General features: G+C 37.3%; 4 gene segments (V, D, J or C); all 4 read left to right on the forward strand.

The window, feature by feature from the left end:
- Positions 1-25918, forward strand: part of LOC116318171 — a 47251-nt gene that overhangs the window by 13312 nt on the left and 8021 nt on the right.
- On the forward strand, positions 7695-8508 carry LOC120434903. The segment is given in 2 exon segments: positions 7695-7961; positions 8062-8508. Coding segments are annotated over 2 exon segments (474 nt in total).
- On the forward strand, positions 16397-16991 carry LOC120434910. The segment is given in 2 exon segments: positions 16397-16540; positions 16621-16991. Coding segments are annotated over 2 exon segments (360 nt in total).
- Positions 17386-18581, forward strand: LOC120434904. The segment is given in 2 exon segments: positions 17386-17781; positions 17897-18581. Coding segments are annotated over 2 exon segments (438 nt in total).

Below are 25918 nucleotides of genomic sequence, written 5' to 3' on the forward strand. Positions count from 1 at the left end.
ACCATGCTCTGGTACAGACAGAACCACCATGGAGCTCCAGTCGACTACCTTTTAAATGAATATGATAAAACTGTGGGACGCTTAAAGTCATTTCTCGATGCATCCAAAAACAACTTCTCTCTACAAATAACTGAGCTGCATATGAATGACAGCAGCACCTACTACTGTGCTGCCAGTCACAGTGATACACACAGACCAGACACTCATACAAATAGCAAGTGTGTCTGTCACACATCACATATAACAGGAAGGGCTGTGGCTTGTTTGGTTTGATATTAAATTTTTAGAAAGATGGAGCAGTCTACAAATCTTCAAATTTACACAGAACTGACCTAAAACAATTTGGTGCATTTACTTTTAATATCAGATAAAAGTTGATGACTAACACCAATTACCTCTTGCACAAAGAATAAGCAGAAACCTTTTAAAGTCACATGTCTAACTATTACATCTGTGTGTCTGTGCACACCAAAAGAGTTTAGACCATACCGTATTTATTGGAGGTAATAGATTTGTTTGTAAATCAGAATTTTGCATAACCATCTGCCCTAACTCTACATGTAGCTGCACAACTAATCCAATAAAGGATGGAGACAGCAGGTTTGAGTTTTAGTAAAATTGTGAAAAGAGCAAACAAATCTTATGAAAAATAAGACAAAAACAAACCTAAGAGAATAATCAGAATCAGAATCTCTGGAGAAAGGAAGTTAAGCTGCAGTTGGCTTGGTGGCCACTGGGGGACAGCTGCTGTAAAAATGAACCCCTTCAGATTGTCTGTATAAAAAACTGTGGGTTGTTCATCTTGTTCAGAAGCTTTGACTGCAGCAGTTTAATAAGTTGCATCAGTGCTGTGCCTGCTCAGCCTGTTAGAAATGTCATTGCACGAAGATATATTTTTTATTTGTCATAATATAATCACTGTAAACATGAATTTCCTCTTTTTTGTCCTTTTGATATTCACTGGTAAGAACATTTATACTTATATTAGATAACTGTAATATCTCTGGCAATTCTTCATCATATTTTTCCACTGAATTTGTTGATTTGCATTTGTCTCTTTGTTTTCCAGATTTCTCCAGTGGTGTTAAAATTGATCAGCCTCAGTTTATTTTCAGTCATGAAGGAACCACAAATGTGACCCTGGATTGTAAACAAGATGACAATCAATATTACTACATGTACTGGTACAGACAAAGCAGTAATGGGAAACTGGAGTTAGTGACATTTTCTTCTGGTCAAACTTCGAGGAACATTGAAGCTCCTTTTGAAAAATCAAAGTACACCATGTCTCGGCCTTCCATGCTTGAAGCCACCCTGCAGATACACCCTGTTGCGGCTGAAGACACGGCTCTGTATTACTGTGCTTCTAGTATAGCACAATGGTTAAGAAAGCATCTGCAGCTAAACAACAACCTCACAGGAAGAAAAAACTGGAAGATAAGGGGAAGATGGATAAATGTGAAAGCTGATGTGTTAAACTCTAAGAGCCCAATAAAATAAGTATCAGGACTATGTGATAGAAAAGGAAACAATAATTGTTATAAAAGCAAATAAAGCACATTTATTAATATATATGAAGTAGAAGAACTGTCTCTGCAAAGTTCAGTCATGTCTGTGCATCACCACAAAGCTGGTCTGTTCAAATAAGTGAGCAGGTGTTGGTACTCAGTATATGACTACTTTAGTTAGCTGTAACATTTGCAGTGTAAATTATAATGATTTAATACTGGAGTGTTATTACTGATAAATCTACCCAGAAGTTTGAAATTGGCAATAACAGAATATCCTGAATATAATGACTTTGACCGTTTGCCACTTGATTAATTCTGGTCAAAAACACTTTATGCCACCAGAACAACTAAGACCTATCAAGGTTTGGACTCCACAATATCTCTGCTGGTGTCTAATAGTATCAGGCAGATCCTTTCAGTTCTGTCAGTTGTGAGGTGGGTCTTCCACTGATTGTTGTTCCAGGGGTCAGCATAAGAAGTCTGTCATTTCATAAGTTTTCACTTGTATTATTATTTTGAAAGAGATCTGGTTTCCTGTTTTGTTTTGGTTTTTGTCTCTGCCTGAAATACATGCATGACATTTTTATTCTGCTTTTTCCACATTTCAGCAATCTCCTCACCAAACAGTGGCACAGAAAAGTAAAGTCCAGATCGACTGCAGTCATAATGATGGGAACCTTGCTCTAATGCTCTGGTATCAGTATATATAACAGAATCAGACTATTGAGTATGGATATCAAAATGCAAAGGGGGACTTATCATTCAAAGAGCAGAACTGTCACACGCTGCTGTTTACTTCTGCGCTGCCAGCACACAGCGATGTGGCTTAATGCCACTCCCTTACTAAAAGCATTTGTTCCTATAAGCTCATGAGTGACGTGACTCTTTTCACAGACCTTTGCTGAACAAAGCCGTGTTTAACCTACAACAGCACAAACTTGGAGGATGTCAGCTGTGATCGGGTTTCTTCTCGTCTTCCTTTCAAGTAATTATTTCAAATTTCTTACACTTGTTATTTTAACATGACTTCTACATTAGCTTCTTTTAACATCTGCCTTTCTCCCCACACAGGTCAAGCTACCAGTGTGACCTTTCAACCATCTCATCCAAGAATAGTCACTGAAACAACCAATGTTGAAATTACATGCAGTCATGATGATAATGGCCTCAATTTAATGCTTTGGTACCAGCAAAAAGAAAATGGTTTAATGAGCCTCATAGGATACAGCTACTTCGGCAATGTTCCTGTCAAGGAGGAACAATTTGACAATCGGTTTGAGATTACAAGAAAAAATATCCAAACAGGAGCTCTGAGCATCAGCAGTGTGATTGTATCAGACTCAGCCATGTACTTCTGTGCTGCCAGCACACAGTGATGTGTTTTGGTGTAATGCCAATGCTAAAAACCTTCTTCTTTCTGAACCAGGCTGCTGGAATGTGCCTCAAAAATGTCTTTTTAGGCAAACTTTCAGTGGTTCAAACTCACAGTGTCTTTACTCCACATACACACCAGTGAGCCTGGGGTGCCCACTTCTTTTAACCGATTTTGGAGACGCTCTGAGTTCATTGTTTACAGTTTGGTCCTTGTCAAAGTTTTTTAAAAACTTTTTTAGTCTTGCCAAGTACTTCTTTTTACAACACATCAACTTCACTTGCTGACATATAGTTAAGTCGTTAACTGGTATGTCTGGTACATCATCAATCTTATTCAAATGCAGGCTACATGCTGTAAAAAGAAGCAAATGTTTACCTTAAGAAGGTGAAGCTGTAATTGTTAGCATAAACAGTCTAGTGAAATAAACATAGCAAAGGGGATTTTCCTGTTTTTTTCATTTTGGTGTCATTTTTGAGTTTCTACTGTAGTTTATAACAGTCAAATTTATTAAAGTATATGTGATCTTATACCTTTGTGTATTGTAATGTAACGTAATGTTTGGCTTTATTTTGAACATGTTAAAATAATACAATAACCGTTAAATAATATCCATTATAATTAACATGTTCAAACAGGAGTACATCCATTTTAAAGACAATGTGGTGACAATCTCATATCACAATATCATGTTTTGCTTCTGACTTTAATCAAGTAAAAATAAGTTGATCAAAACCAGTCATCTTATAAGTTTGGCAGGTAATATAATTTTATCGTACATTTATAATGCATGTAATATAGCAATTGTTTGGATCATTAGATGGATTTTTTTTCCTATTTATTATTTGCATGGCCTGTTGTTTGTTATAATTAAAATGTAGACACTAACTTTCTCTTACTTGCACGATGTTGCATGATGCTGGGAACAAAAGATGTAAATTAATGTCACAGCAGCACAGAATACTGGCAACATTTCAAAAAGAACAAAAATAAAGCAGTCGATCATGAAGGAGGGTTATATATGATACTTCTCAAATCATGTGATCATGTGATCTCAGCTCATGATGTCTTTTGCATTAAATGTGGTGAGGTTTGCATCTGCTGTATCAGTCCACTGAAGGCAGCTCATCACTAACATGGTTACAGCAATTATTTATTTCTCATTATTTATTCACTCTGGTGGGTGCTCTGTGTATTTACTCACACTTTATTTACAACCTAATAGGTGACAAATCTGAGAAAATTCACTTTTATTCTCTGTTTTTTCTCCCATGGCTTCTAGGTCTGACTGTTGTTGTTCTTCAGTCTGAAGATCAAATGTCTGACCCAGGGAGAACAGTGACACTGGAGTGCAAAATGGGTTCAGAGTTCAGCATGAGCAGCTACACCATGCTCTGGTACAGACAAAACCACCACGGAGCTCCAGTCGACTACCTTTTAAATGAATATGATAAAACTGTGGGACGCTTAAAGTCATTTCTCGATGCATCCAAAAACAACTTCTCTCTACAAATAACTGAGCTGCATATGAATGACAGCAGCACCTACTACTGTGCTGCCAGTCACAGTGATACACACAGACCAGACACTCATACAAATAGCAAGTGTGTCTGTCACACATCACATATAACAGGAAGGGCTGTGGCTTGTTTGGTTTGATATAAAATTTTTAGAAAGATGGAGCAGTCTACAAATCTTCAAATTTACACAGAACTGACCTAAAACAATTTGGTGCATTTACTTTTAATATCAGATAAAAGTTGATGACTAACACCAATTACCTCTTGCACAAAGAATAAGTCAAAACCTTTTAAAGTCACATGTCTAACTGTTACATCTGTGTGTCTGTGCACACCAAAAGAGTTTAGACCATACCGTATTTATTGGAGGCAATAGATTTGTTTGTAAATCAGAATTTTCCATCACCATCTGCCCTAACTCTACATGCAGCTGCACAATTAATCCAATAAAGGATGAAGACAGCAGGTTTGAGGTTTCACAAGCAAAATTGTGAAAAAAAAGCAAACAAAACATTCAAAAAAGCAAGAAAAAACAAACTAAAGAAGAATAATCAGAATCAGAATCCCTGGAGAAAGGAGATTAAGCTGCAGTTGGCTTGGTGGCCACTGGGGGACAGCTGCTGTAAAAAGGAACCCCTTCAGATTGTTTGTATGAAAAACTGTGGGTTGATCACATCTTGTTTCAGAAGCTTTGACTGCAGCAGTTTAATAAGTTGCATCAGTGCTGTGCCTGCTCAGCCTGTAAGAAATGTAATTGCAGAAAGTTATATATTTTATTTGAAATAATATAATCACTGTAAAAATGAATTTCCTCCTGTTTGTGCTTTTTATATTTAATGGTAAGAACATTTATACTTATATTAGGTAACTGTAATATCTCTGGAAATTCTTCATCATATTTTTTCACTGAATTTGTTGATTTGCATTTGTCTCTTTGTTTTACAGATTTCTCCCGCGGTGTTAAAATTGATCAGTCTCAAATTATTTTCAGTCATGAAGGAACCGCAAATGTGACCCTGGATTGTAAACAAGATGACAATCAATATGATTACATGTACTGGTACAGACAAAGCAGTGATGGGAAACTGGAGTTAGTGACATATTCTCTTATGAAAGATTCCGGGAACATTGAAGCTCCTTTTGAAAAATCAAAGTACACCATGTCTCGGCCTTCCATGCTTGAAACTACCCTGCAGATACACCCTGTTGCGGCTGAAGACACGGCTCTGTATTACTGTGCTTCCAGAATAGCACAGTGGTTTAGAAAGCATCTGCAGCTAAACAACAACCTCACAGGAAGAAAAAACTGGAAGATAAGGGCAAGATGGATAAATGTGAAAGCTGATGTGTTAAACTCTAAGAGCCCAATAAAATAAGTATCAGGACTATGTGATAGAAAAGGAAACAATAATTGTTATAAAAACAAATAAAGCACATTTATTAATATATATGAAGTAGAAGAACTGTCTCTGCAAAGTTCAGTCATGTCTGTGCATCACCACAAAGCTGATCTGTTCAGATAAGTGAGCAGGTGTTGTTACTCAGTATATGACTACTTTAGTTAGCTGTAACATTTGCAGTGTAAATTATAATGATTTAATACTGGAGTGTTATTACTGATAAATCTACCCAGAAGTTTGAAATTGGCAATAACAGAATATCCTGAATATAATGACTTTGACCGTTTGCCACTTGATTAATTCTGATCAAAAACACTTTATGCCACCAGAACAACTAAGACCTATCAAGGTTTGGACTCCACAATATCTCTGCTGGTGTCTAATAGTATCAGGCAGATCCTTTCAGTTCTGTCAGTTGTGAGGTGGGTCTTCCACTGATTGTTGTTCCAGGGGTCAGCATAAGAAGTCTGTCATTTCATAAGTTTTCACTTGTATTATTATTTTGAAAGAGATCTGGTTTCCTGTTTTGTTTTGGTTTTGTCTCTGCCTGAAATACATGCATGACATTTTATTCTGCTTTTCCACATTTCAGCAATCTCCTCACCAAACAGTGGCACAGAAAAGTCAAGTCCAGATCGACTGCAGTCATAATGATGGGAACCTTGCTCTAATGCTCTGGTATCAGTATATATAACAGAATCAGTCTATGACCCTCATTGAGTATGGATATCAAAATGCAAAGGGGGACTTATCATTCAAAGAGCAGAACTGTCACACGCTGCTGTTTACTTCTGCGCTGCCAGCACACAGCGATGTGGCTTAATGCCACTCCCTTACTAAAATCATTTGTTCCTATAAGCTCATGAGTGACGTGACTCTTTTCACAGACCTTTGCTGAACAAAGCCGTGTTTAACCTACAACAGCACAAACTTGGAGGATGTCAGCTGTGATCGGGTTTCTTCTCGTCTTCCTTTCAAGTAATTATTTCAAATTTTCCTGTACATTTTACAACGCTTATAGGATTTTTAACATGACTTCTACATTACCTTCTTTTAACCTGTGGCTTTTCCCCCACACAGGTCAAGCCAGCAGTGTGACATTTCAGCCATCTCATCCAAGAATAGTCACTGAAACAGCCAATGTTAAGATTGCATGCAGTCATGATGATAATGGCCTCAATTTAATGCTTTGGTACCAGCAAAAAGAAAATGGTTTAATGAGCTTCATAGGATACAGCTACACAGGCAGTGTCGCTGTCATCGAGGAGCAGTTTGAAAATCGTTTTGACATTACAAGAGAAAATATCCAAACAGGAGCTCTGAGCATCAGCAGTGTGATTGTATCAGACTCAGCTGTGTACTTCTGTGCTGCCAGCACACAGTGATGTGTTTTGGTGTAACGTCAATGCTAGAAACCTTGTTCTTTCTGCTCTACGCTGATGGAATATGCCTCAAAACAAATGACTGATTTGGCTTTAACAACAAGGTGTAGTTTTTAATGGATGGAGAATAATATATTTTCTTTCCTTTTAGGGCACAAAATCTCAAAAAATACACGAAAATGCCACTGTTTATTTCTAAGTGGCATTTCAAACTACAATAAAAGGAGGTGGAACTCTTCATTTAGGGTGAATTATGATTAGATTTTTCAGGACTAGAATAAAATATCTTCTTTCTTTAGCCCTGATGGCTGACATTTTACCACTTGCAGGAAAAGACACACCAAAACTAAAAACATTAAAACCACTTGATTAATACTGGTAAGACACCGTTCATGCCAACAGAGCAGCTCTGATGTATCAACTCTCCACAATACCTGATCTGAGATCTGTAATCACTCGTCTGCCTGCCTTCCTGGGTTTTTGGCTGCTTTTCTGTTCTTTACATGACTACCACTTTCTCACACTGTCACTGTCAATACTGACATCATTACTCTAGTCCAATCATCTTCTCGCCTGCCTTCTTTGAGCCAATTAGTCTTCTCAAGTTTTAAATATGAGCTCTTCATCATTCTCCCTTAAAAAGTGTCTTTCATGCAACACACCTCCTCCTCATCTCCACCACTTTTCAGCAGATGCATCATTACACTGAAGACAGTTCATTGCTAACATGGATGTGGCAGTTTTTTATCTGTATCTGTCATTTCTTATTCACTCTGGTGAGTGCTGTGTATTTAATCAAGCCTTATTTATTACTTAATACCTACTTGACTCTACATAAAATTTAATTTCCTCCTTGTTCTCTCCCATGGCTTCTAGGTCTGACTGTTATTGTTCTTCAGTCTAAAGATCAAATGTCTGACCAAGGGAGAACAGAGATGCTGGAGTGCAAAATGGGTTCAGGGTTCAGCATGAGCAGCTACACCATGTTCTGGTACAGACAGAACCACCACAGAGCTCCAATCGAGTTCCTTATGAGGGAATACGAGAAACCTGTGGGACGCTTAGAGTCATTTATCGATACATCCAAAAACAACTTCTCTCTACAAATAACTGAGCTGCATATCAATGACAGCAGCACCTACTACTGTGCTGCCAGTCACAGTGATACACACAGACCAGACACTCATACACATAACCAGCGTGTTTGTCACAGATGGCGTAAAGCAGGAAGGAGCTGTGGCTTGTTTGGTTCTGAATGTCCTGGTGGAAATATAAGACAGAACATCTTCAGATCTGTGTAGAATTAGGCAAACGTGCTGGCACAATTACTTAATTTATTTTTAATATCATAATAATGCTAATAACTAATATCAAATTTGTCTAGCACAAATAATAAGCATACAGAAGCAGATTAAAGTCATGTGCTTCTGGTGTACACCAGCAGAGATTAAACCACGCAGTATTTTTGGAGGTAATATATTTGTTTATAAATCCAAATTTTGCATCACCATCTGCCCTCACTCTGCACAATTAATTCAATACGTCACAAAAACGGTGAGTTTGAAGCTTTTAGTGGGTATAAATTTATGAAAAGACCACCCAATAAACTGACTGATCATAAATAAAAGTATCAAAAAACAGGACTAAAAAAGGAAGGGTGGCTAGCAGAAATCAACATTAGTTCATTTACCAGTAAAGTGATATAAACTGCCCCCTTGAGTCCTGCAAGCAGCACTGTCACAGTACACTGGAGAGAGGAAATTAAGCTGCAGTTGGCTTGGTGGCCACTGGGAGAGTGTTGCTGTAAAAAGGAAGCTGTGGAAAACTGTGGGTTGATGACATCGTGTTTCAGAAGCTTTGACTGCAGCAGTTCAATAAGTTGCATCAGTGCTGTGACTGTTGTAAATATAAATGCAGAAAATTAAATCATTTTTATGTTTTGTTATAAATATGAATCTCTTCTTGTTTGTGCTTATTAGATTCACTGGTACGAGCATTTATACTTATATTATTTAACTGTAATGTCTCTGGTAATTCTTCATTATATTTTTTCACTGAATTTGCTGATTTTGCCTTTGTTTTCTCTGTTTTCTTGTTTTACAGATTTCTCCCACGGTGTTAAAATTGACCAGCCTCAATTCATTTCAAGCCGTGAAGGATCTGCATTTGTGACTCTGAAATGTGAACAAGATGACAGACAATATTACTACATGTACTGGTACAAACAAAGCAGCAGTGGGAAACTGGAGTTATTGACATATTCTACTGGTCAAGATGACTCAAACACTCAAACACCTATTGAAAAATCAAAGTACATCATGTCTCGGCCTTCCGTGCTTAACTCCACTCTGCATATATACCCCGTTAAGCCTGAAGACACGGCTCTGTATTACTGTGCTTCTAGTAGAACACAGTGGTTCAGGAAGCCTGAGCAGCTAAACAACAACCTCAGTGGGGAAAAAAATCACTACATGATGGGGAGGAAGGGCTTATATCTGTAACTCTGATAGCCTCTTAAAATGAATCTCAGAGATATACCAATGTGACATTATAGGACAAAAGAAATCTTATAAACAATAATAAAGAACATTTACTGATACATATAAAGTACAAGAACTGTCTCTGCAAAGTTCAGTCATGTCTCTGCATCACCACAAAGCTGATCTGTTTAGATAAGTGAGCAGGTGTTGGTACAGTAAAGATATTTTACTACGTTCAGTATTGTTTTCATGAAATAAAATAAAATTATGCCATTCAATTATTTGCTACTAAAAGCTGGATTTGCACCTTTTGGATGATATTTCTCATATTCTTTAAATATTTTCAAAATCAGTAAATAATTTTCGGTGACCATGAAGGAACATGTGCATCAAGGGACACGTGAGCAGTTTTAAGGAGGCAGGAATGAAGGGGTGTGGTGTAAAGAAGAGAGAGGATATAACTCAACATGTATACGTTTGTTAGACAAGAGCGACATGTAAATGTTTCACCGCAGAGATGTTAGTTTTGTAATTTTGCTGTGAAAGCAGTTTATTGTGTGATTTCACGTATCTACATTTAGGTTTACTTTCTAGAATGCCTCCAGCTCTGTACTCATTTGGATTTCTACTCATGGTCCTTACAAGTAAGCTTAACAGTTTTGTATTTTTTTGTTGAATTGCAATGCTCAAATTCACCTCACGTCACCTTTGTTTTTCTCACAGGAAAAGTGGAGAGTGTTACCTTTGAACAGTCGTCTGCTCAAGTTGTGAACACAGGAACTAAGGAGCTCAGGATTATCTGCAGGCATGATGACAGCAACTTACAAGTAATGCTGTGGTACCAGCACAAGCAGAGTGATCAGGCGATGAGCCTCATTGGGTTCACAGTGCTTATGGGTGAACCAAACTATGAGAGCCAGTTCACAGACCGGTTTCAGATAAAAAGAGACGACACAGTGAAAGGCTCTCTGATCATCAAAAACCTTAATCTGTCAGACTCAGCTGTGTATTTCTGTGCTGCCAGCACACAGTGACGTGTTTCATGTCCCCGCTATACTAAAAACCTCTGATAGAAAACTAATGACAATGGCACACTGTTTTTTCTTTTTGGATGTTGAAACTTTCAGAAATGGGTTCAGGGTTCAGCATGAGCAGCTACACCATGCTCTGGTACAGACAGAACCACCACGGAGCTCCAATCGAGTTCCTTATGAGGGAATATGAAAAACCTGTGGGACGCTTAGAGTCATTTATCGATACATCCAAAAACAACTTCCCTGTACAAATAACTGAGCTGTATATCAATGACAGCAGCACCTACTACTGTGCTGCCAATCACAGTGATACACACAGACCAGACACTCATACACATAACCAGCGAGTATGACAAACAAACCAGGCTTGTTTGGTTGTGAATGTCCTGGTGGAAATATAAGACAGAACATCTTCAGATCTATGTAGAATTAGGCAGATATGCTAGCACAATTACATTAATTTAATTTTAATATCGGAATAATGATAATAACTAATATCAAATTTGTCTTGCAAAAGTAATAAGCATACAGAAGCAGATTAAAGTCATGTGCTTCTGGTGTACACCAAAAGAGATTAAACCACGCAGTATTTTTGGAGGTAATAACTTTGTTTATAAATCCAAGTTTTGCATCACCATCTGCCCTCACTCTGTATGGAGGTGCATAATTCATTTAATACGGGACAAAGACATTGGGTTTGAAGGTTTTACTGGGTATAAAATTATGAAAAGAGCATGCAATAAACTGACTGATCATAAATAAAAGTATCAAAAACAGGACTAAAAAAGGAAGGGTGGCTAGCAGAAATCAACATTAGTTCATGTACCAGTAAAGTGATATAAACTGCCCCCTTGAGTCCTGCAAGCAGCACTGTCACAGTACACTGGAGAGAGGAAATTAAGCTGCAGTTGGCTTGGTGGCCACTGGGAGACTGTTGCTGTAAAAAGGAAGCTGTGGAAAACTGTGGGTTGATGACATCGTGTTTCAGAAGCTTTGACTGCAGCAGTTCAATAAGTTGCATCAGTGCTGTGACTGTTGTAAATATAAATGCAGAAAATTAAATCATTTTTATGTTTTGTTATAAACATGAATCTCCTCTTGCTTGTGCTTTTTATATTCACTGGTAAGAACATTTATACTTATATTATTTAACTGTAATATCTCTGGTAATTCTTCATTATATTTTTTCACTGAATTTGCTGATTTTCCCTTTGTTTTCTCTGTTTTCTTGTTTTACAGATTTCTCCCACGGTGTTAAAATTGACCAGCCTCAATTTATTTCAAGCCGTGAAGGATCTGCATTTGTGACTCTGAAATGTGAACAAGATGACAGACAATATTACTACATGTACTGGTACAAACAAAGCAGCAGTGGGAAACTGGAGTTATTGACATATTCTACTGGTCAAAATAGCTCAAAGACTGAAGCTCCTTTTGAAAAAAGGAAGTACAGCATGTCTCGGCTTTCCGTGGTTAACTCCATTCTGCAGATACACCCTGTTAAGGCTGAAGACACGGCTCTGTACTACTGTGCTTCTAGTAGAACACAGTGGTTCAGGAAGCCTCAGCAGCTAAACAACAACCTCAGTGAAAAAAAATCACTACATGATGGGGAGGATGGATAAATGGAAAGGCTTATATCTGTAACTCAAGAACTGTTTCTGCAAAGTTCAGTCATGTCTCTGCATCACCACAAAGCTGATCTGTTCAGATAAGTGAGCAGGTGTTGGTACAGTAAAGATATTTTACTACATTCAGTATTGTTTTCATGAAATAAAATAAAATTATGCCATTCAATTATTTGCTACTACAAGCTGGATTTGCACCTTTTGGATGATATTTCTCATATTCTTTAAATATTTTCAAAATCAGTAAATAATTTTCAATGGCCATGAAGGAACATGTGCATCAAGGGACACGTGAGCAGTTTTAAGGAGGCAGGAATGAAGGGGTGTGGTGTAAAGAAGAGAGAGGATATAACTCAACATGTATACGTTTGTTAGAGAAGAGCGACATGTAAATGTTTCACCGCAGAGATGTTAGTTTTGTAATTTTGCTGTGAAAGCAGTTTATTGTGTGATTTCACATATCTACATTTAGGTTTACTTTCTAGAATGCCTCCAGCTCTGTACACATTTGGATTTATACTCGTGGTCCTTACAAGTAAGCTTAACAGTTTTGTCTTTTTTTGTTGAATTGCAATGCTCAAATTCACCTCACGTCACCTTTGTTTTTCTCACAGGAAAAGTGGAGAGTGTTACCTTTGAACAGTCGTCTGCTCAAGTTGTGAACACAGGGACTGAGGAGCTCAGGATTAACTGCAGGCATGATGGCAGCAGCTTACAAGTAATGCTGTGGTACCAGCACAAGCAGAGTGATCAGGCGATGAGCCTCATTGGGTACACAGTGCTTATGGGTGAACCAAACTATGAGAGCCAGTTCACAGACCGGTTTCAGATAAAAAGAGACGACACAGTGAAAGGCTCTCTGATCATCAAAAACCTTAATCTGTCAGACTCAGCTGTGTATTTCTGTGCTGCCAGCACACAGTGACGTGTTTCATATCCCCGCTATACTAAAAACCTCTGATAGAAAACTAATGACAACGACACACTGTTTTTTCTTTTTGGAAGTTGAGACTGTTCATCTTTTAATCAGGGCAAAATTGGGGTATAACAAATCTATGTATTCTTTATGAAGTGCACTGTAACTATATATATGTAACAAATTTCCCTGTTTAACCACATTTAAGTTAATTTCAGCTTTAGTTTTTTTGTATGAAAAACTTTTTTTTCTCTATAAACTATGTGCTTCACAGTACAACAATGCTAATTTAGATGTTTCTGTTCCAATGTTGTGTTTTTTGTATGTCTGCTGTAATCTTAATAAATAGTAAAATATATTAAAGTTAATGTGATCTTATAACTTCTGGCTAGTTAGACTCGACAGACTTGATGCACATTGATTTTGATGCAATGAACTGTTTTTAAAGATTGATTTATTACTCTGATTATTTAGACAAAAAGTGTTTGCAAAGCAGTTTTTCAACTCTGGAAGTAGTCCTATACCAAAATATCGTTAGGGTGACATAACAGAGACTTTTTAAGCAGAAATTTCATGAGGTAATAAGACAAGATTCTTAATATATAAAGCAGTAATATTGAACATTACATTACTTTTTAAAAAATGATTGTTTCCATTACCTTTGGTTTGTTATGATTAAATATGTACACCTACACAATCAATTAAATGTCACTAAATATATGTCAACATCTGTTTTCAAAGTGGTCGCATTGAACAAAATTGTAGATGATACGTCCCCCAAATCACGTGGTCGTGTGACCTCATGATGCTTTTGTACTGAATACAGTGATGTTTGCAACAGCTGCATCATTTCACTGGAGACAGCTCAATACTAACATGGTTGTCGCAGTTATTTACCTCTCATTTTTTATTCACTCTGGTGGGTGTGGTAGCGGTGTATTTACTCACACTTTATTTACTGCCTAATAAGTGACAAATCTGAGGAAAATTCACTTTTTTTCTCTGTGTTCTCTCCCATGGCTTCTAGGTCTGACTGTTATTGTTCTTCAGTCTGAAGATCAAATATCTGACCCAGGGAGAACAGTGATGCTGGAGTGCAAAATGGGTTCAGGCTTCAGGATGAGCAGCTACACCATGCTCTGGTACAGACAGAACCACCACGGAGCTCCAATCAAGTTCCTTATAAAAGAATACGAGAAACCTGTGGGACGCTTAGAGTCATTTATCAATACATCCAAAAACAACTTCTCTCTACAAATAACTGAGCTGCATATCAATGACAGCAGCACCTACTACTGTGCTGCCAGTCACAGTGATACACACAGACCAGACACTCATACACATAACCAGCGTGTTTGTCACAGATGGCGTAAAGCAGGAAGGAGCTGTGGCTTGTTTGGTTGTGAATGTCCTGGTGAAACATAAGACAGAACATCTTCAGATATTAAAATCTATGTAGAATTAGACGGACATGCAGGTACAATTACATTAATTTATTTTTAATATCAGAATAATGCTAATAACTAATATCAAGTTTGTCTTGCACAAATAATAAGCATACAGAAGCAGATTAAAGTCATGTGCTTCTGGTGTACACCAAAAGAGATTAAATCACGCAGTATTTTTGGAGGTAATAAATTTGTTTAGAAATCCAAATTTTGCATCACCATCTGCCCTCACTCTGCACAATTAATTCAATATGTGACAAAAAACGGTAAGTTTGAAGCTTTTACTGGGTAAAATACTATGAAAATAGCATGCAATAAACTGACTGATCATAAATAAAAGTATCAAAAAACAGGACTAAAAAAGGAAGGGTGGCTAGCAGAAATCAACATTAGTTCATTTACCAGTAAAGTGATATAAACTGCCCCCTTGAGTCCTACAAGCAGCACTGTCACAGTACACTGGAGAGAGGAAATTAAGCTACAGTTGGCTTGGTGGCCACTGGGAGAGTGTTGCTGTAAAAAGGAAGCTGTGGAAAACTGTGGGTTGATCACATCTTGTTTCAGAAGCTTTGACTGCAGCAGTTCAATAAGTTGCATTAGTGCTGTGCCTGTTGTAAATATAAATGCAGAAAATTAAATCATTTTTGTGTTTTGTTATAAATATGAATCTCCTCTTTTTTGTGCTTCTTATATTCACTGGTACGAGCATTTATACTTATATTAGATAACTGTAATATCTCTGGTAATTCTTCATTATATTTTTCATTGAATTTGCTGATTTTTCCTTTGTTTTCTCTGTTTTCCTGTTTTACAGATTTCTCCCAGGGTGTTAAAATTGACCAGCCTCAATTTATTTCAAGCCAAAAAGGATCTGCATTTGTGACTCTGAAATGTGAACAAGATGACAGACAATATTACTACATGTACTGGTACAAACAAAGCAGCAGTGGGAAACTGGAGTTATTGACATATTCTACTGGTCAAAATAGCTCGAAGACTGAAGCTCCTTTTGAAAAAAGGAAGTACACCATGTCTCGGCCTTCCTTGCTTAACTCCACTCTGCATATATACCCCGTTGAGCCTGAAGACACGGCTCTGTATTACTGTGCTTCTAGTAGAACAGAGTGGTTCAGGAAGCCTCAGCAGCTAAACAACAACATCAGTGGGAAAAGAATCACTACATGATGGGGAGGATGGATAAATGGAAGGGCTTATATGTGTAACTCTGATAGCATCTTAAGATAAATTTCAGAGATATACCAATGTGACATTATAGGACAAAAGAAATCCTATAAATAATAATAAAAAAAAACATTTACTGACACATATAAAGTACAAGAACTGCCTCTGCAAAGTTCAGTCATGTCTCTGCATCACCACAAAGCTGATCTGTTCAGATAAGTGAGCAGGTGTTGGTACAGTAAAGATATTTTACTACGTTCAGTATTGTTTTCATGAAATAAAATAAAATTATGCCATTCAATTATTTCCTACTACAAGCTGGATTTGCACCTTTTGGATGATATTTCTCATATTCTTTAAATATTTTCAAAATCAGTAAATAATTTTCAGTGACCATGAAGGAACATGTGCATCAAGGGACATGTGAGCAGTTTTAAGGAGGCAGGAATGAAGGGGTGTGGTGTAAAGAAGAGAGAGGATATAACTCAACATGTATACGTTTGTTACACAAGAGCGACATGTAAATGTTTCACCGCAGAGATGTTAGTTTTGTAATTTTGCTGTGAAAGCAGTTTATTGTGTGATTTCACATATCTACATTTAGGTTTACTTTCTAGAATGCCTCCAGCTCTGTACTCATTTGGATTTATACTCGTGGTCCTTACAAGTAAGCTTAACAGTTTTGTCTTATTTTTGTTGAATTGCAATGCTCAAATTCACCTCACGTCACCTTTGTTTTTCTCACAGGAAAAGTGGAGAGTGTTACCTTTGAACAGTCGTCTGCTCAAGTTGTGAACACAGGGACTGAGGAGCTCAGGATTATCTGCAGTCATGATGACAGCAACTTACAAGTAATGCTGTGGTACCAGCACAAGCAGAGTGATCAGGCGATGAGCCTCATTGGGTACACATTGCCTGTGGGTGAACCAAACTATGAGAGCCAGTTCACAGACCGGTTTCAGATAAAAAGAGACGACACAGTGAAAGGCTCTCTGATCATCAAAAACCTTAATCTGTCAGACTCAGCTGTGTATTTCTGTGCTGCCAGCACACAGTGATGTGTTTCATTGCGCTGCTATACTAAAAACCTCTGATGGAAAACTAATGACAATGGCACACTGTTTTTTCTTTTTGGAAGTTGAAACTTCCAGAAATGGGTTCAGGCTTCAGCATGAGCAGCTACACCATGTTCTGGTACAGACAGAACCACCACGGAGCTCCAATCGAGTTCCTTATGAGGGAATATGAAAAACCTGTGGGACGCTTAGAGTCATTTATTGATACATCCAAAAACAACTTCTCTCTACAAATAATAAGCATACAGAAGCAGATTAAAGTCATGTGCTTCTGGTGTACACCAAAAGAGATTAAATCACGCAGTATTTTTGGAGGTAATAACTTTGTTTATAAATCCCAGTTTTACATCACCATCTGCCCTCACTCTGCACAATTAATTCAATACGTTACAAAAACGGTGAGTTTGAAGCTTTTACTGGGTATAAAATTATGAAAAGAGCATCCAATAAACTGACTGATCATAAATAAAAGTATCAAAAAACAGGACTAAAAAAGGAAGGGTGGCTAGCAGAAATCAACATTAGTTCATTTACCAGTAAAGTGATATAAACTGCCCCCTTGAGTCCTACAAGCAGCACTGTCACAGTACACTGGAGAGAGGAAATTAAGCTGCAGTTGGCTTGGTGGCCACTGGGAGACTGTTGCTGTAAAAAGGAAGCTGTGGAAAACTGTGGGTTGATGACATCGTGTTTCAGAAGCTTTGACTGCAACAGTTCAATAAGTTGCATCAGTGCTGTGCCTGTTGTAAATATAAATGCAGAAACATTTTTTAAAATTTATGTTTTCTTATAAACATGAATCTCCTCTTGTTTGTGCTTTTTATATTCACTGGTAAGAGCATTTCTACTTATATTAGATAACTGTAATATCTCTGGTAATTCTTCATTATATTTTTCACTGAATTTGCTGATTTTGCCTGTGTTTTCTCTGTTTTCTTGTTTTACAGATTTCTCCCACGGTGTTAAAATTGACCAGCCTCAATTTATTTCAAGCCGTGAAGGATCTGCATTTGTGACTCTGAAATGTGAACAAGATGACAGACAACATTACTACATGTACTGGTACAAACAAAGCAGCAGTGGGAAACTGGAGTTATTGACATATTCTACTGGTCAAGATAACTCATTCATTGAAGCTCCTTTTGAAAAAATGAAGTACACCATGTCTCGGCGTTCCGTGCTTAACTCCACTCTGCAGATACACCCTGTTAAGGCTGAAGACACGGCTCTGTACTACTGTGCTTCTAGTAGAGCACAGTGGTTCAGGAAGCCTCAGCAGCTAAACAACAACCTCAGTGGGAAAAAAAATGACTACATGATGGGGAGGATGGATAAATGGAAAGGCTGATATGTGTAACTCTGATAGCATCTTACAATACATTTCAGAGAGATACCAATGTGACATTATAAGACAAAAGAAATCCTATAAACAATAATAAAGAACATTTACTGACACATATAAAGTACAAGAACTGCCTCTGCAAAGTTCAGTCATGTCTCTGCATCACCACAAAGCTGATCTGTTCAGATAAGTGAGCAGGTGTTGGTACAGTAAAGATATTTTACTACGTTCAGTATTGTTTTCATGAAATAAAATAAAATCATGCCATTCAATTATTTGCTACTACAAGCTGGATTTGCACCTTTTGGATGATATTTCTCATATTCTTTAAATATTTTCAAAATCAGTAAATAATTTTCAGTGACCATGAAGGAACATGTGCACCAAGGGACACGTGAGCAGTTTTAAGGAGGCAGGAATGAAGGGGTGTGGTGTAAAGAAGAGAGAGGATATAACTCAACATGTATACGTTTGTTACACAAGAGCGACATGTAAATTTTTCACCGCAGAGATGTTAGTTTTGTAATTTTGCCGTGAAAGCAGTTTATTGTGTGATTTCACGTATCTACATTTAGGTTTACTCTCTAGAATGCCTCCAGCTCTGTACTCATTTGGATTTATACTCGTGGTCCTTACAAGTAAGCTTAACAGTTTTGTCTTATTTTTGTTGAAGTGCAATGCTCAAATTCACCTCACGTCACCTTTGTTTTTCTCACAGGAAAAGTGGAGAGTGTTACCTTTGAACAGTCGTCTGCTCAAGTTGTGAACACAGGGACTGAGGAGCTCAGGATTAACTGCAGGCATGATGGCAGCAGCTTACAAGTAATGCTGTGGTACCAGCACAAGCAGAGTGATCAGGCGATGAGCCTCATTGGGTTCACAGTGCTTATGGGTGAACCAAACTATGAGAGCCAGTTCACAGACCGGTTTCAGATAAAAAGAGACGACACAGTGAAAGGCTCTCTGATCATCAAAAACCTTAATCTGTCAGACTCAGCTGTGTATTTCTGTGCTGCCAGCACACGGTGACGTGTTTCATGTCCCCGCTATACTAAAAACCTCTGATGGAAAACTAATGACAACGACACACTGTTTTTTCTTTTTGGAAGTTGAGACTATTCATCTTTTTATCAGGGCAAAATTGGGGTATAACAAATCTATGTATTCTTTATGAAGTGCACTGTAACTATATATATGTAACAAATTTCCCTGTTTAACCACATTTAAGTTAATTTCAGCTTTAGTCTTTTTGTGTGAAAATTGTTTTTTTCTCTATAAACTATGTGCTTCACAGTACAACAATGCTAATTTAGATGTTTCTGTTCCAATGTTGTGTTTTTTGTATGTCTGCTGTAATCTTAATAAATAGTAAAATATATTAAAGTTCATGTGATCTTATAACTTCTGGCTAGTTAGACTCGACAGACTTGATGCACATTGATTTTGATGCAATGAGCTGTTTTTAAAGAATGATTTATTACTCTAATTATTTAGACAAAAAGTGTTTGCAAAGCAGTTTTTCAACTCTGGAAGGAGTCCTATACCAAAATATCATTAGGGTGACATAACAGAGACTTTTTAAGCAGAAATTTCATGAGGTAATAAGACAAGATTCTCAATATATAAAGCAGTAATATTGAACATTACATTACTTTGTTTTTTTTAAATGATTGTTTCCATCACCTTTGGTTTGTTATGATTAAATATGTACACCTACACAATCAATTAAATGTCACTAAATATATGTCAACATCTGTTTTCAAAGTGGTCGCATTGAACAAAATTGTAGATGATACGTCCCCCAAATCACGTGGTCGTGTGACCTCATGATGCTTTTGTACTGAATACAGTGATGTTTGCAACAGCTGCATCATTTCACTGGAGACAGCTCAATACTAACATGGTTGTCGCATGATTATTTACCTCTCATTTTTATTCACTCTGGTGGGTGTGGTAGCGGTGTATTTACTCACACTTTATTTACTGCCTAATAAGTGACAAATCTGAGTAAATTCACTTTTTTTCTCTGTGTTCTCTCCCATGGCTTCTAGGTCTGACTGTTATTGTTCTTCAGTCTAACGATCAAATGTCTTAACCAGGGAGAACAGTGATGCTGGAGTGCAAAATGGGTTCAGGGTTCAGCATGAGTGGCTACACCATGCTCTGGTACAGACAGAACCACCATGGAGCTCCAATCGAGTTCCTTGTAAAAGAATACGAGAAACCTGTGGGACGCTTAGAGTCATTTATCGATACATCCAAAAACAACTTCTCTCTACAAATAACTGAGCTGCATATGAATGACAGCAGCACCTACTACTGTGCTGCCAGTCACAGTGATACACACAGACCAGACACTCATACACATAACCAGCGTGTTTGTCACAGATGGCGTAAAGCAGGAAGGAGCTGTGGCTTGTTTGGTTGTGAATGTCCTGGTGGAAACATAAGACAGAACATCTTCAGATATTGAAATCTATGTAGAATTAGGCAGACATGCTGGTACAGTTACATTAATTTATTTTTAATATCATAATAATGCTAATAACTAATATCAAATTTGTCTAGCACAAATAATAAGCATACAGAAGCAGATTAAAGTCATGTGCTTCTGGTGTACACCAGCAGAGATTAAACCACGCAGTATTTTTGGAGGTAATAAATTTGTTTATAAATCCAAATTTTGCATCACCATCTGCCCTCACTCTGCACAATTAATTCAATGCGGGACAAAAACGGTGAGTTTGAAGCTTTTACTGGGTATAAAATTATGAAAAGAGCATGCAATAAACTGACTGATCATGAATAAAAGTATCAAAAAACAGGACTAAAAAAGGAAGGGTGGCTAGCAGAAATCAACATTAGTTCATTTACCAGTAAAGTGATATAAACTGCCCCCTTGAGTCCTGCAAGCAGCACTGTCACAGTACACTGGAGAGAGGAAATTAAGCTGCAGTTGGCTTGGTGGCCACTGGGAGAGTGTTGCTGTAAAAAGGAAGCTGTGGAAAACTGTGGGTTGATGACATCGTGTTTCAGAAGCTTTGACTGCAGCAGTTCAATAAGTTGCATCAGTGCTGTGCCTGTTGTAAATATAAATGCAGAAAATTAAATCATTTTTATGTTTTGTTATAAACATGAATCTCCTCTTGTTTGCGCTTTTTATATTCACTGGTAAGAACATTTATACTTATATTATTTAACTGTAATATCTCTGGTAATTCTTCATTATATTTTTCACTGAATTTGCTGTTTCGCCTTTGTTTTCTCTGTTTTCTTGTTTTACAGATTTCTCCCACGGTGTTAAAATTGACCAGCCTCAATTTATTTCAAGCCATAAAGGATTTGCATTTGCGACTCTGAAATGTGAACAAGATGACAGACAACATTACTACATGTACTGGTACAAACAAAGCAGCAGTGGGAAACTGGAGTTATTGACATATTCTACTGGTCAAGATAACTCGTTCATTGAAGCTCCTTTTGAAAAAATGAAGTACACCATGTCTCGGCGTTCCGTGCTTAACTCCACTCTGCAGATACACATTGTTGAGCCTGAAGACACGGCTCTGTATTACTGTGCTTCTAGTAGAACACAGTGGTTCAGGAAGCCTCAGCAGCTAAACAACAACCTCAGTGGGAAAAGAATCACTACATGATGGGGAGGATGGATAAATGGAAAGGCTTATATCTGTAACTCTGATAGCATCTTAAGATAAATTTCAGAGATATACCAATGTGACATTATAGGACAAAAGAAATCTTATAAATAATAATTAAAAAAACATTTACTGATACATATAAAGTACAAGAACTGCCTCTGCAAAGTTCAGTCATGTCTCTGCATCACCACAAAGCTGATCTGTTTAGATAAGTGAGCAGGTGTTGGTACAGTAAAGATATTTTACTACGTTCAGTATTGTTTTCATGAAATAAAATAAAATTATGCCATTCAATTATTTGCTACTACAAGCTGGATTTGCACCTTTTGGATGATATTTCTCATATTCTTTAAATTATTTTCAAAATCAGTAAATAATTTTCAATGGCCATGAAGGAACATGTGCATCAAGGGACACGTGAGCAGTTTTAAGGAGGCAGGAATGAAGGGGTGTGGTGTAAAGAAGAGAGAGGCTATAACTCAACATGTATACGTTTGTTAGACACGAGCGACATGTAAATGTTTCACCGCAGAGATGTTAGTTTTGTAATTTTGCTGTGAAAGCAGTTTATTGTGTGATTTCACATATCTACATTTAGGTTTACTCTCTAGAATGCCTCCAGCTCTGTACACATTTGGATTTGTACTCATGGTCCTTACAAGTAAGCTTAATTGTTTTGTCTTTTTTTGTTGAATTGCAATGCTCAAATTCACCTCACGTCACCTTTGTTTCTCTCACAGGAAAAGTGGAGAGTGTTACCTTTGAACAGTCATCTGCTCAAGTTGTGAACACAGGGACTGAGGAGCTCAGGATTAACTGCAGTCATGATGACAACAGCTTACAAGTAATGCTGTGGTACCAGCACAAGCAGAGTGATCAGGCGATGAGCCTCATTGGGTACACAGTGCCCCAGAGTAAACCAAACTATGAGAGCCAGTTCACAGACCGGTTTCAGATAAAAAGAGACGACACAGTGAAAGGCTCTCTGATCATCAAAAACCTTAATCTGTCAGACTCAGCTGTGTATTTCTGTGCTGCCAGCACACAGTGACGTGTTTCATATCCCCGCTATACTAAAAACCTCTGATGGAAAACTAATGACAACGACACACTGTTTTTTCTTTTTGGAAGTTGAGACGGTTCATCTTTTAATCAGGGCAAAATTGGGGTATAACAAATCTATGTATTCTTTATGAAGTGCACTGTAACTATATATATGTAACAAATTTCCCTGTTTAACCACATTTAAGTTAATTTCAGCTTTAGTCTTTTTGTGTGAAAAACTTTTTTTCTCTATAAACTATGTGCTTCACAGTACAACAATGCTAATTTAGATGTTTCTGTTCCAATGTTGTGTTTTTTGTATGTCTGCTGTAATCTTAATAAATAGTAAAATATATTAAAGTTCATGTGATCTTATAACTTCTGGCTAGTTAGACTCGACAGACTTAATGCACATTGATTTTGATGCAATGAGCTGTTTTTAAAGATTGATTTATTACTCTGATTATTTAGACAAAAAGTGTTTGCAAAGCAGTTTTTCAACTCTGGAAGGAGTCCTATACCAAAATATCGTTAGGGTGACATAACAGAGACTTTTTAAGCAGAAATTTCATGAGGTAATAAGACAAGATTCTTAATATATAAAGCAGTAATATTGAACATTACATTACTTTGTTTTTTTTAAATGATTGTTTCCATTACCTTTGGTTTGTTATGATTAAATATGTACACCTACACAATCAATTAAATGTCACTAAATATATGTCAACATCTGTTTTCAAAGTGGTCGCATTGAACAAAATTGTAGATGATACGTCCCCCAAATCACGTGGTCGTGTGACCTCATGATGCTTTTGTACTGAATACAGTGATGTTTGCAACAGCTGCATCATTTCACTGGAGACAGCTCAATACTAACATGGTTGTCGCAGTTATTTACCTCTCATTTTTTATTCACTCTGGTGGGTGTGGTAGCGGTGTATTTACTCACACTTTATTTACTGCCTAATAAGTGACAAATCTGAGTAAATTTACTTTTTTTCTCTGTGTTCTCTCCCATGGCTTCTAGGTCTGACTGTTATTGTTCTTCAGTCTAAAGATCAAATGTCTGACCCAGGGAGAACAGTGATGCTGGAGTGCAAAATGGGTTCAGGGTTCAGCATGAGTGGCTACACCATGTTCTGGTACAGACAGAACCACCATGGAGCTCCAATCGAGTTCCTTATAAAAGAATATGAGAAACCTGTGGGACGCTTTGAGTCATTTATCAATGCATCCAATAAGCTCTTCTCTCTACAAATAATTGAGCTGCATATCAATGACAGCAGCACCTACTACTGTGCTGCCAGTCACAGTGATACACACAGACCAGACACTCATACACATAACCAGCGTGTCTTTCACAGATGGCATTAAGCAGGAAGGAGCTGTGGCTTGTTTGGTTGTAAATGTCAGAGCACCTTTGTCCTGGTGGAAACATAAGTATAAGATAGAACAGATTTCAGCTCTTCAAACATATGTAGAATCATGTGGAAATTCTAGAACATTTACAATTTACATTATTTTTGATATCAGATCAATGAAATGTAATGACAGAAATCTGTCAGCATTGCTTCACATTTTTCAAAGCCATCCAATAGATTATAACAGAGTCTTCACCTCGACAATTTTGGCATCTGGGCCTCATGTTTGACATCCCTGAACAAGAACTTCGGTGTGTTTGCACCAAAAGCAATTAGACCATGCAGTCGTTATTGGAGGTAATAGCTTTTTTGTAAATCCCAGCTTTGCATCACCATCTGCACTCCACAATTAATCTAATACAGAATACAAAAAAAGGGAAGAGAATTAACATAAGTGCAATCTGTGTAACTAGCAGATACAGTGGTTAGTGATAAAAAACTGCCCCCTTGAGTCCTGCAAGCAGCACTGTCTCATTACTCTGAAAAAACTAAATTAAGCTGCAGTTGGCTTGGTGGCCACTGGGATATGATTGCTCTAAAAAGGAACCCCCTGTATGAAAAACTGTGGGTTGATGACATCTTGTTTCAGAAGCTTTAACTGCAGCAGTTCAATAAGTTGCATCAGTGCTGTGCCTGCTCAGCCTGTTAGAAATACAAACACAGAAAGATATATTTTATTTGAAATAATATAATCACTGTAAAAATGAATTTCCTCCTGTTTGTGCTTTTTATATTCACTGGTAAGAATATTTATACTCATATTAGGTAACTGTAATATCTCTGGTAATTCTTCATCATATTTTTTCACTTAATTTGCTGATTTGCCTTTGTGTCTTTGTTTTCCAGATTTCTCCCGCGGTGTTAAAATTTATCAGCCTCAAATTATTTTCAGCTATGAAGGAACCAAAAACGTGACCCTGGATTGTAAACAAGATGACAGTGACTATTACTACATGTACTGGTACAGACAAAGCAGTGATGAAAAACTGGAGTTAGTGGCATATTCCCTTAGTAAAGATAACTCGAACATTGAAGCTCCTTTTGAAAAATCAAAGTACACCATGTCTCGGCCTTCCGTGCTTGAATCCACCCTGAAGATACACCTCGTTGTGGCTGGAGACATGGCTCTGTATTACTGTGCTTCTAGTATAGCACAGTGGTTCAGGAAGCCTGAGCAGCTAAACAACAACCTCAATGAAAAAAACAGGAAGAGTTGGGGAAGATGGATAAATAGGAATGATTATGCGTTTAACTCTGATGGTCCCTTAAAATGAATTTAAAGGAAATGCCAATGTGACACAAACAGATACAATAATTCTTATAAAAAACAATTAAAGAACATTTATCAATACAAAAAGTACAAGAACTGCTGTTTCACAGTTCAGTCATGTCCCTGCATCACCACAACGCTGATCTGTTCAGATAAGTGAGCAGGTGTCGGTACTGTAAAGATATTTTACTACATTATTACTACAGTATTATCCTCACAAACTGTTTGTTATC

This window comes from Oreochromis aureus, linkage group 19 (assembly GCF_013358895.1).
Source record: "Oreochromis aureus strain Israel breed Guangdong linkage group 19, ZZ_aureus, whole genome shotgun sequence".
In the NCBI taxonomy this organism is placed as follows: Eukaryota; Metazoa; Chordata; class Actinopteri; order Cichliformes; family Cichlidae; genus Oreochromis; species Oreochromis aureus.